Source organism: Malus domestica, chromosome 04 (genome assembly GCF_042453785.1).
Source record: "Malus domestica chromosome 04, GDT2T_hap1".
Lineage (NCBI taxonomy): Eukaryota > Viridiplantae > Streptophyta > Magnoliopsida > Rosales > Rosaceae > Malus > Malus domestica.
In genome coordinates, this window is record NC_091664.1 from 10,385,066 (window position 1) to 10,397,597 (window position 12,532).

The window sequence follows — 12,532 nt, forward strand, 5'->3', positions numbered from 1 at the left end:
CAGCCATGCTCGGAGAACCACGAGTTGCATCGTCAGTGTTAACTTGAACTTGAAAAGCACAAGGAGAAATCCAAAGAAACTCATGAATTCTAAAACTTGCGAGCGAATGCCATTAGCACTGATCAACTGTAAACATTTTCCCTTCAAAACGGAATAAATTTCGAGCTTGCCAAAATGAGTAAAAACCTGTCCCAATCATACCCCACCATAATAACTGAAGTTGAGTACCGAAACCACGCCACAAAGGACGTTGACTGTGATGTCGGAGAAAAAAACACTGATTTTGGAGTTTTTGTTTACCAGATTTCATGTCTCTTTCACTTGTAATCACATCCGGCAACTCCAACTCAACTCAAGTCAGCTGTCGTCAACATCAACAACTCATTAATCGGATTTATAAAGAGAAAATGAGTGCACGGGTAGATCTAAATTATGGAAAACTTCGAAATATAAAAAATTATCTTTGCCGGACTGGATTTTTTCCACCCGTTCAGGGCCTGGTGGCGTGGCGTGGCGTGGGGTTGCCATAGGAAGCAGCGGTGTGAACAATTGCGAGAAAGGTAGGGAAAAAAAGGCCTTTGTTGCTTATATTGTTATAGAAATATGTTGGGGTTTTTGAACATTAGTGCTTGCAAAAGATTAAAATTTAAAAAAACCTGATGTTAGATTAAATATTCAATTTAATCCCTTGAGTGTACTTTTATCAAAATTTACATTCAATTTTTCTTATTTAATGTGTATTTTTATTTAATCTCTTATATTAAATTTTAATTTTATTAATATGCACATATTTAATTTTTTAATTAGAAATGAACGTAAATGAGAAAATATTAAAAAAAAAATTGTGATACAAAAATATATAGATACATAAGTGTACAGAAATAATGGTACCAAAATATATAAAATTGACTTTTTTGTACCAAAATATTTGTACGTACATGATTGTACCGAAATATATTATAATGTACCTAAATGTCAATACCAAAATGTATGTACCAAAATGTACGAACCTAAATGTCAATACCGAAAATGTATGTACCTAAATATCAATACCAAAATGTATGTATCTAAATGTATTTACCGAAATAATAATTGAATTAATGTACCTAAAAGTCAATACTCAAATGTGTGTATCAAAGTGTATGTAACGAAATGTCTTATATTGAATCAATGTAACTACATGTTTGTACCGATAGATATACCAAAATATTCAAATGTATTAATGTACCTAAATGAAGACCATACAAAATTGTTATCGGAATATATATTATAAAAAATTTAGTTACCTAAATGTAGACATTAAAATATATTATGATGAATGAAATAAAAATTAAATTTAAATGTAATTAATACATTAAAATAAAAATAAAAAGATAAAATAAAACATCAAAATACAACTAATAAATGATATGATTAAATGTGCTAGGGACTAAAATTGGATTTTAATCTTACATATGGTTATAATCTAAAACTCATCTTTTTTAGGGATTAAAATGAAGTTTTCTAAAATATGTTTTTACTTGATAATGAAACCATAATGCAATGTTTGATGATATGAAAACTTGTCACGGATAATTATAGCTTGTAAGTTGCTACATTGTTTTATTTTTATCAAGGTTTTAAAAACGTTAGGGGCTAATTGTGCGGCAGGCTAGAGCCTAGTGGCTTAAGTAATTTATTATATATTTGCATAAATCAATGCCTATTTATACTTAATGAGCGTTTATCTAAGTATTTAATAAGTCCCTTACATTTTAATGAAAAATCAAAATGCAAACTGAAAGTATTGATTTTCTGTCTAAATGAGAGTCGCAAGCTAGGCGGGTGCCTAGGCAGGCCAGGCACCCGCCTAAACAGATCTAGACCCAATTTCTTAATTTTCAAACGCCAAGGTACTAATCGAGACGCCTAAACAGATCTAGACCCACTTTCTTAATTTTCAAACGCCAAGGTACTAATCGGGACTGTAACCAACCTTTTAGTGCCTAGGCAAGGCTTAAGTGGCGCTAGGCGGAGATTTAAAAAACAATAATCTAGGTGGCGCTAGGCTTATGTTGTCTATCTAAATAAACTTAAAAGGGTAAATTACATTTTACCCCCTTAGGTTTAGGTGCAATTGCAATATCTTATAACATCTTTAAAACATTTCACTCTTATACATTAACTATAATTTTCATTTCATTTTAATACAACCATTAGTCAATCCGTTAAATTGACTGTTAAATAATGACGTGGCATATATAAAATCTACATTTTTAATGAAGTGGATGCCACATGTACAAAAAAAAAATTTAAAATACCAATTTAAATATAAAGCTAATATAAAACAAGGGGTGTGCTATCCACACATTCATTTTTACTTCTTCCATACCCCTTGTTATTTTCTGTCATTTGATATTCTTTAATTCATCCGATCCGACGGTTGAAAATTAAAAGGGTGTAAGAGAAGTAAAAAAGGCTGTGTGGATCCCTTAAAACAAAACTAAAAAAAAACACAAGCGGGCCCACATCTTCTTTTAAATGTCTTCTGAGTCTACACTCCCCTTCTTCTCCAGCTACTTGCTCCAGCGAAAAAACGTATGTAGAATCTTCAGATCGGCCCCAAATTGCAGTACTTAATCGAGCAAAAACCACATAGCAATCCAAATGGATTTGTGGAGGCACTGGGTCTGGGGAATTTAGGATTTGAACAAATCCCACTCCTAAATTCATCAAATCCCACCCCAAAATTTACCTCCCTATCTAGGACTTGCAGGTGGCGGGCGGCGGGCGCGGGAAACGTCGTTGAGGTTGCTGTAGTAGCATGAGGAGAGAGGCGGAGGGACGCCGACTTCGGCCCTGCAACCTGGACCTGGGTTTGGGGGAATTTCGGATTTGGACAAATACAACCCCCAAGTTCACCAAATCCAACCTCCAAAGTCACCAAATCCAACCCCTAATGTTTTCGAATCCAACCCAACCCCTAAATTCGATCCGCGTTGGAGTTGTTGATGGCGTAGGAGTTCTAGGTGTCTGAGGGGTTGAGTTAAGTGGTAGCGAATTTGTCGAGGAGCTTGTTGTCGAACATGACGATTCCCACGCCAGTGCTGCAGGCGACGAGGCCGCGGGTCTTGAGGGACCAGAAGAGGATGAGGAGACACGGAGGAGGTGGGAGACATCTTTGAGAGAGTAGCGAAGGAGTCGACGTCTTAGGGCTTCTTCGATGGCCTGTTGTGAGGAGAGCAGTGTAAACCTTTATATGTGGAACTTAAGTATAATCAACCTAATATTTGAACTACGTGTAAGTATGAGAGAATAGAGTGATTACACTAATATAAACGCACGAAAACATGCAACACACTTACTTGCTGAGTTCGCCATAGAGATCAGAAAGCAAGAAACAATGTAATCACAATGGAACTAGGGTTTGTAGTAGCAGGTTTTACTACAAGAACTTGTGGTGCATGAAAGGCTGTGTTCTTCTCTTCTCTAGGACTCAAAAATGTTCTGCAAGTGATGGAGATTGTATCAAAATGAACTGGCGTCCGAGAAAAGAGACCATGCAACGGTTTTAATCATGTAAGGCCATAACTGCTCCATCCATCGTGGTTGCAGTTATCCCACGTTAAGTAGAGTTTTTAGCAAACTCATTCTCTTAAGTTCACTTCCCTTTTAAGTGTTTTATCATGATTAAAACACAAATTACGAGTCCATTAAATCTTCATAACACATACAATAATATGGTTTTGTTACAACTCACACCACTCGGAAAACCTTACAAGGAGGTGTTGCAGACGGGAGGAGAGAATGAGATGTTGCAGACGGAGGAGAGGAGAAGCCTGGGATTGGATTTTTTGGGGTTCTGCCGACGGATGAGATGTTGCAGCAAGAGGAGAGGAGGAGGTGATGGGTTTTGTCTGGGGAAAAAATTGGGGGACGGGGTTGGTGACGGGGTTTGGTGATGGGAGAAGGGGTGGCTCGGGTGGACAAGGGGGTGGTGGTGGGAGAAGGGGTGGGGAAGATGAAGAATTTGTATTTTATTTTTTATTTTTAGTTAATTATTTTAATATGTTAATATTCAAATTAGATTTTAATTTTTTATTAATTTTGTATGCCACGTGGGACACGTTTGTCAGCCACGTCAACACAAATGTGAATCCCATATTTGCCATGTCATCAGTTAACGGTTCTAACGGATGTATGAAATTAAAATAAAATGATAAGTAAATGTACGAAATTAAAATGTTTTAAAAATGTGGTATGAGGTTGCAATCAACCCCAAACCTGAGGGAGTAAAATGTAATTTACCCAACTTAAAAGCTTTTATCCACCCATGCACAAAATTTCAGGAAATAAAAGAAGACCCAAGAGGATCCTCGCCGGATCTTCTTTGTGAGGATCCTCCAATCATATTCGTTTATTGTACATCGTGCAGTTAGAAATTATTGTAATTTTTATTATTTAAAATTAAATATAAACAGTATCTAACTGATATATGATGAACATATGTGATTGGAAGATTCTCGGAATTTTCACAAAAAAGATCCAACGAGGAAACGAGGATTCTCAATCAAAGAAGACGAGGTCAAAAACATACTTCTTAATGAGTCTGTCATCTCTGCTTATGTAATATTTTATCATCCTGTCCACTTCAAATCATTCCCGAATACTGCTTTTGATTGAAGTCAATGTCTATTTTTATGTTTGTTTTGATCAACAGCCTAGAAAGTTAACCGTGTTTTGGAAACCTGCATTGCCACAAAGATTCCCAGAAGTTGAGTTGTGTTTTAAAACTAAACGTACAAGTCATCAGACACATGCATGCCCTCAACCAAGTCTTGTTTGGGATTACTTTGTAAGAAGCACTTATTTTTTTAAAGTTTTCATTAAAAATACTACAATATCCAAATTGGAAATAAAAAAAATATGCCATGATATTTCTATATAAAGCATTGTTTTGACTCAATAACATTTTTAATTTACCACTTAGTACTACGGTCTAGTGGTATTTATTTTAATTTGTAAGTAAGAAGTTTTAGGTTCGATTTGCTAAAGACAAATTTGAACCACATTATTGCTAGCTCACTGTAAGGCTAAGCTCACCCACTTCTCCCTTAGTGTAGATAATATCGTTTGTTAAAAAAAAAAAAAACTTTTAACTTGATTTCCCAAACACGAGCAAAAGCGTGCTTAGCTGTGAAAACGCTTTTGATCATTTCTTAAGCATTCCCAAACAAACCCTTTTGCTCTGCACAAGTTGGCTTCTTAAATACAACTCTGATTTACATCTAGATTGCACAATTTATTAAAACGTGTTAAACTAATGATCATGTTGACTTTAGTTCCGCAAATACACTCCAATTTCGTATACTTTATTAATTTTGTGTTTGCCCAAATTACACTAATTTTGAAAAATGAGTGAATTTGGACATGGCTTTTCTTCTTAGTAGGTTCAAAAGTTAGCTTGGAAACCCATGAGAAAAGCCGCCTGTTTCTCTGAGCAAGAAAACTCAGAAAACAGTGCTTAATTTATGCTTCAAGTTTTCATTACTTAACAAAAACTATTAGCTAAATTTTAAAGTCAAATTTGGAGTATACAAATAATATACTCCATCAAACTTTCCGGGAAAATCTGCAGACACCTCTATAAATTACATATATTCTCAGAGGAAACTTGAGAATTAAACTATCAACATCCCATCTGTTTGTAAAGACCAGGACATGATGTTTGTTGGCGTACCAAGACCTATTTTTCTATTGCTGTTCTTAGCTTCTGCTCTTGTTCTGAGCTATTTTCTACAATCAACCTCACGACGAGATCTTCAATTCTCGTCCAATCCTCTGTTTGTGTTTTCGTTGTTTAACATCATTATCGGTGCCATCATTGTTGGAAATCACAGGCCATCTTCCGGGGAAGCCGATGACGCCATATCTTTCATGCATCATTCGTATGAACTAGAAGAAGATGGAGCTGATGACGCTGAGGATGCAAAGAGTGATAAATACTCGAGTTTGGAGGGTTGTGACCACAGTAGGGACCATGTTGATGACAACGATGATGGTGAAAGTGAAGATGATGATTTTGATTTTGAAGGCTACGAAGAAGATGACGACGACAATGGTAGCGATGATGAGATTGGTTGGGGAGACATGGATGAATATGACTGTAATTTGGAGAAACGAATCGAAGACTTCATTGCCAAGGTTAACAAGGGATGGAGGGAAGAGAGGTTAAGGGATGGTCTCTCCTATCCCTTACAGCTAACCTACCTGTGAATTATTTACAAAGCTCAAGAAAATAATAATTTAATTTTACTATAATTTTCCTTTGTCTCTCTTGTTCTCTGCCATAGAATGCATAAGTTTAACTGATACCTGCAATGCTGAAATGCACAGATGCTGAAATGCGTGATAACTGTCGCCTCGCCTGTGTGAGTAAAAATGATATAGCATCCTTTTGAACAAATAGTTATTTCCAAAAGTCTTAATGTGTAGTGTTCCTTCAAAGATCAAAGGGAAGCAAATTTTATGCAACAATTACGACTGATCAATAGTTCTATACTACATACAAGTGAACTTCAGAAATATTTTGAATATTATAGCTGCAATCAACCAATTTGCCTACCAGAGCAATAGTTGTACTAACCAAGACCTGATCCGGTGTCCTTGGGAGGTGCGTCAGCCTTGATACGAGGTGGCCTAACAACACGATCAATGAGCCCATATTCAAGAGCTTCCTGTGCATTAAAGCGCTTCATCCGACTTAAGTCTTTGTTAATCTGAATATACATAGTTCAGAATGATCATTCACTGAAACACATAAGCAACGATGCTTCATGCATGGGGTCATAAAACCACTTCACCCAAAAGTGATTATAGGATTATTAGTCAAACTAGCTAACCTTTTCAACTGACTGGCCTGTTTTTTTAGCCAACTCATTAAACAGGTAATCCCTGATTCTGAGAAGTTCATTTGCTTCATTTTGTATGTCATCGGCCTGCCACAAGATTTTGTAAAGACTCGTGAACACAAGGACCAAAAATCTAAGAACTTGAAAGGCATCTATAGAAGCCATTTTAGGCATTGACAGGAAGCAGCGATACCTGACCACGAGCAGCCCCGGCAGGAGACTGTAGTGCAATTCTTGATAGTGGCATTGCAAATCGGTTCCCCTAAGAAAAGCAGAAATTACAAAAAAGGTGGAATTTCAGAGTTTAGTCATCTAATAAATAAATGACAGCAGTAATATTTTCAGGGAAAACTTGATATAAGTCCAATTTTTTTAGCCAATAGTAGGAATAGTCCAATTTATTAAAATAAGTCCAATTCCTTAAATTTAATTATTTAATTATCAATAATTATCTATTCAATGATAAGATTTATTATAAAAATCAAATTTCTTCCTGATTATCTCTTTGATTATTTATTTTTATTTTTTGTTATTTCTTGTTCTTCCTCCTGCTTTAAACCCCATTTATAGATTTTATTTTTAATTTTTATAATCAACCTATATCACAGGTTAATTATTTTTATGTATCTATATGACAGATTTTTTTTTATAATCAACGTGTCACAAATTAATGTCTTGCTTGTAGGTATATTATGTTTTTTCCTACCTTTTAGTTAGGTTTCATATCTCGCTTACAGGTACAATATATATTCATATATTTGTTACTTGAGTTAAGGTAGAATGTTTTGTAGATAATTTATGTTAGTATATTAGTTTTTATTGTTGTAAGATATTACATAGATTTTTTGGGGTTGAAAAATGCATGATACTAGAATATTTTAATTGATTTTTAATATTTAAAAAAAATATAAAATGAGTATAAAAGAAATAAAAACATGTAATTAGATAATTGGACCCACTCCTAAAAACCATCTATATTTTTGGACATAGATCTAAAAGCCCCATATTTTTAAGCAGTACAAGAAGATAATCCATCAAATCATCAATGCATGGCGGTGCTAAACAGCATGAGTTAAACGATGTGGTCAGATAGCAATATTAGAGACAGAGAAGTCCTCTGGTCAAAGTGCTAACTTCATATCTAATTCCCCCACACATTATACCGCATAATCATAGCTGTACTAACTATTGTACTTCTAAGGCTAAGAAGAGGAAAAATGAAAACTTATGTCGACCCTCTTCATGATGAGCATTAGTATCTAGTACTAAGGACTTCATCAACCTGGACTAAAAAAGAAGTATTACCTTCTCTCCAGCGGCTAGAAGAAAGGCTGCCAAATTATAGGCATAGCCTACACAATGGGTGCCGACAGGACTTTTTAGGCTCTGCATCGTATCATATATAGCCATGCTCGGAGTAAGCTGAAAATAGCGCAAGTTTTAGATATGGAGCATGGAAAAACAATAATAGAAAGAAGTAAAAGATTAGCTCACATCTCCACCAGGACCGTTGATATACATATAAAGCCTTTTGGAAGAATCAATAGTGTCGAGGTACAGCATTGTTGCCAAAATTTGATTGCTAAACTCTTCATCTATATTCTGCCCAACGAAGATAACCCGTTCTCGATACTACATTCCAATAAAAAAGAAGCTTTCTTAGAGAAGCAACAAAAATGAGATTTCAGTAAACTCAAGAAGTTGAAATCCAAACAGAATTAATTCTCAACTTCGGATGGCATTTAATGTATTTTTTTTTATCTAGCTATCAAGATAAGTTCACGGAAGATTTGGAATTATCAATAGAAACAAAGTATAAGCTCACAGTACCATTTGAAATATTTGGGTGGGAACAAACAAACTGAAAAGCTTCATCATCTAAATACAAATATGGTAAAATAATCTACTTGAGTGGGATCCAAGCCTCTTAATTGGTGATACACGAAACAAAGGGTCATTCTTAGATGTGTTCTGTACCTAAGTTAATGACCTGTACCTATAACATCCTATGTCAACTGTCTGCTCTTTTCATATGGAATTAACTGTAACCACTTACTAGAGCATTCCACAAATCAACCCATTGCCAAGTTCCCTCACCAGGAGTTCTATAGGGCACCTTTGGCGTCCCTATAGGCATCATTCCAATTTGTGCCCGAGATGGTCTATGGTTTCGTGTCCTGAAAAGTGCAAACATTGAGATACATCATCCGTGCTTTGACAGATTGATTTAGAAATTCAAGCAACTCTCAGATTTAATCAAAAAGAAGAAGTTATTATTCTTTTTATTTCAAGAGAACCGAAAAATTGAGGTTCCTTAGGGAATTCATGATAACACTTATAAAGGGATATTTTGGGGCACGCCAATCTATTGAAAAACGATATTCTAAACTACTCTAATTACGGGAAGGTGGGATTCGAACTTGGGTGCACCTGGCATACACAGCTTTGGCCAAGTAGCATAATCCACATCTGCAAACCCTACTATAATGCTCTACAAAAATTCAAGTGGCCACCACCCATGTATCGAATTTACACTAATTTTCGCCACAGAACCAGAAAACTGCAGAAGAATTAAGCAAATGAACACAGCCCATATTTTAGTTACCTGGACTGAAGGCTCTTATTAACTTTGCCGTAGAACTCAACCGTCAAGTTAGGGTTTTTAGCTCCAAAAGTACCTTTATTTTGTCAAAAAAAAAAAAATTAAAATGATTACATAGCAGAAAAAGAAGACCGAAATTAGCTCCCGAGAAGGATGGAGGCAACGAATACCCAAAGACTGCAGCTTTAATCCTGAATAATGCTTTGTTGAGCAACTGCGGAAGGATAAATGGATAACTACAATTAGAAACACTAATCTTTTTAATTTTTTGGATTAGAAAACGGATTAAAAGAGAAAAGAACAAAAAATCCATGAGAATGATTACCTGGGAGGAGGAAGAGAGAGCCTAGCTTGGCGATGGAGGCCTGGAGAAGAAGTGGTTGGGTGAAAAGAGACTGCCATTTTCACCAACTGAGAGAGAAAGTTTTGGGAGGTTGGGATGGGAGGAAGACGAAGAAGGGAATAGACTAGTTTTTTTTTCTAAACCGTCGTGTTTTTGACGGGCCGGGTGATTGGTTTTGTCATCATCATATAAGATCCGACCCTGATTCAAGTTTGAAATGTCACAACAAAAAGCTTGACTACCGGGTGTACTCAATTAGAATGGAGAATCCTCGTCGAATCCTCAAATCACATTCATTTATCGTATATCGCACGGTCAGAAATTATTATAAATTTTTTATTTAAATTTGAATATAAACAGTACCTGACAACAAATGATCACACGATGTACAATAAACAGATGTGATTGAAGGATCCTATATTCTCAATTAGAAGTTTAAATGACTTTAAAAGAGTTTACAAATGTATTTAATCAAGATTTAAAATAAAATAATAAAATTTTGTAGAAATTCGATTGTATTCATTTGAAAATTTAAAGTTTTTTTATAATTTTTTTGGGTATTGAATTAAGATTTTTAAAGTTAAGGTATGCGGCCAAAAGTAATCTAAAAAATCTTTGAGTTGACACATGAACTTTTATTGGAGATTGATGGAATGTCCTTATTAATCTGGCGAATTCCATATTTATTCCACACACATTTTAACTCTCTTGAAGACTTGAGTTGTTGACTACAACTTCCCCAAACTCCACTACTGAGAAAAGTCAAGGGTATTAAAGATAGGATTAATAACTAATCTTTATCTTTAAGTTTTTCTAATTGAAGACTAACTCAATCAAGTAAGGGATCACAATCATCTCTAATAAAAATACTACGAGATAAATCCTAAGATATTATTTAATTAATAATAATTTTTTCCTCCATCTTATGGATGAACATTGTGCTCAACTGGATGACGACACATGACATGGAAAACCTACATATGTTGTGGCCCTATGCTCCTATAAATACTCTATTCTACAACAAGTTCTGGTAAGTTTTTGCACGCAATTAAGACCTAAACTCTTTTTTTTTTTTTTCTTTAGAAAACTAATATAGGCATAAAAAATTCATTGGCCAACCCTCCCCAACACTCCTTGGGCACCTGCCTTTTGGTCTTTGATCATAGGTGTTTAATTGCTTTGTGATTCGTTAAGACAACGAATTTTTGCTAACACAAATTGGTGCTTTCATTGAGAGTTAAACTCAAATCTCGAAGAAGCCCTCGCAATTCCTTTCAGAATTTTCCCCCTCTTTGAATTTTTCTAGATGCTCCCAATCTTCGAATTTTAATTCCTTGTTTGCGTGCCCTAGGGAAAGGAGACATGGTTGAAAATTTTGAAACTACGATGAACGGTACGCTTTACGTACCTTGACATAGACTGGAGAAAGGAGAACATGACGTAGCCATACGCCACCGCTTCTTGCGGCTGAGCATGATGGCTAAATGACCCTTGGCGCCACCACGAAGCACTACTACAGCCTAGTAGACCAATGCAAGCAACCCAAGCCAAGAGGCCATCGTCGTATGCTAAAGTTAGAACCTAGTGGCTCAAGCCCAAGGTGTGCAGGCCTATAGAGCTACCCCAACAATTGCCTTTGAAGCCAAACACCCCCAAACACCCCCAACCATAGCTGGCCCAACCATCAGATTCAATTCAACAAGCTTAGGCCTTCGCGTGGCAAACCCAGCATTACCTACTCGACCCAGATTCGCTCCTTAGCCTTCGACTTATTCCAGCGATTCGATTGCAGTTCTTAACCGATTCAGTCCAACCGGCCGAGGTTTTTCATCTTGAATTTGGCTCAGACTAGACCGACCGGCCTAACTATTAAATTGACGATTGAATCGGAGGTTTTCTCACCCTATTTTTCAGCCTATTTGATTCATCCAGGCTTAAATTTCGAACCCGTTGTGCTTACAGTTTCATCAATCATATAGATACCTATCAACCAAACTCGTCCACCCTGAATGGTGATCCATACCTATCTTGGCAAGACCCACACACTCTTTTGATTAGGCACTTTTAGGTTTAAATTTATTCACATTCTTCTTCCACTACACTGCACATTATGGCTTCATCACCCTCCAGGTGTCGGCCAACACAACTCGATTCGGAGTCCAAGTGGACATTCCGGGTCGGGGTGTGTCAGCAGGTCATAGAGATGAATGTTGTCACACAGCAGACAACTGTTGGAAACTTTAAGTAAACATTTCATTGTCCGACATTGGTCACCACCAAAAGGTTCTCTCACTTTATAAGACTTTGTCCTTATTAGAAAGTGATTGCAGTGATGGACCATTGAGAGCAAATTTGGGCTCAACCTTGGGTTTGGGCTTTGAAGTGTGATAATTAATTAGTAATTAATATATATTTAATATATAATTAATTATCAAAAGATGAGCCTTGGGCCTTGGGGCTCTTGGGCTTGGGCTCTAATAATTAAATTCAATAATTATTTTAATTTATTAAATTAATTTCAAATTTAATTAATCTTTTTATTTTTCAACAGATTCATCTTTTCAGATGAAGTCTGAGAGTATGAAAAACATATCTGTTGCGAACAGGCATATGACCACAATAAATACATATATCTGCATATCATTCAACCCACTGAAAATCATCAATCCATACAGACAAAACATCCTGAGAGTACCA

The 12,532-nt window shown here is 35.9% G+C and overlaps 2 protein-coding genes across 5 annotated transcripts; one reads left to right on the forward strand and one right to left on the reverse strand.

Annotated features, from left to right (window-relative positions):
* Window positions 1–5,507: 5,507 nt before the first annotated feature.
* LOC103437196 (ATP-dependent Clp protease proteolytic subunit-related protein 2, chloroplastic) lies at window positions 5,508–10,037 on the reverse strand. Of its 4 annotated transcripts, XR_011579960.1 has the most exons (11): window positions 9,818–10,037; window positions 9,663–9,706; window positions 9,496–9,568; window positions 8,947–9,067; window positions 8,385–8,522; window positions 8,196–8,312; window positions 7,084–7,152; window positions 6,882–6,977; window positions 6,605–6,758; window positions 6,355–6,406; window positions 6,150–6,249 (listed from the first exon to the last, which is right to left on the reverse strand). XR_011579960.1 is itself a non-coding variant. In XM_070820487.1 (10 exons), the coding sequence occupies exons 1-9, from the start codon at window positions 9,892–9,894 to the stop codon at window positions 6,621–6,623; spliced, it is 873 nt and encodes a 290-aa protein (XP_070676588.1). In that variant the 5' UTR covers window positions 9,895–10,037; the 3' UTR covers window positions 5,508–6,406; window positions 6,605–6,620. The 4 variants fall into 4 exon arrangements, 3 of the variants coding, with proteins under 3 accessions (XP_070676588.1, XP_028956875.1, XP_008373877.1); XM_070820487.1 differs by having other exon boundaries at window positions 5,508–6,406; XM_029101042.2 differs by lacking the exons at window positions 6,150–6,249; window positions 6,355–6,406 and adding an exon at window positions 6,412–6,479.
* LOC103437207 (uncharacterized) lies at window positions 5,701–6,440 on the forward strand. The gene is made up of 2 exons (XM_008375665.2): window positions 5,701–6,220; window positions 6,376–6,440. The coding sequence occupies exons 1-2, from the start codon at window positions 5,701–5,703 to the stop codon at window positions 6,438–6,440; spliced, it is 585 nt and encodes a 194-aa protein (XP_008373887.2).
* Window positions 10,038–12,532: the final 2,495 nt, after the last annotated feature.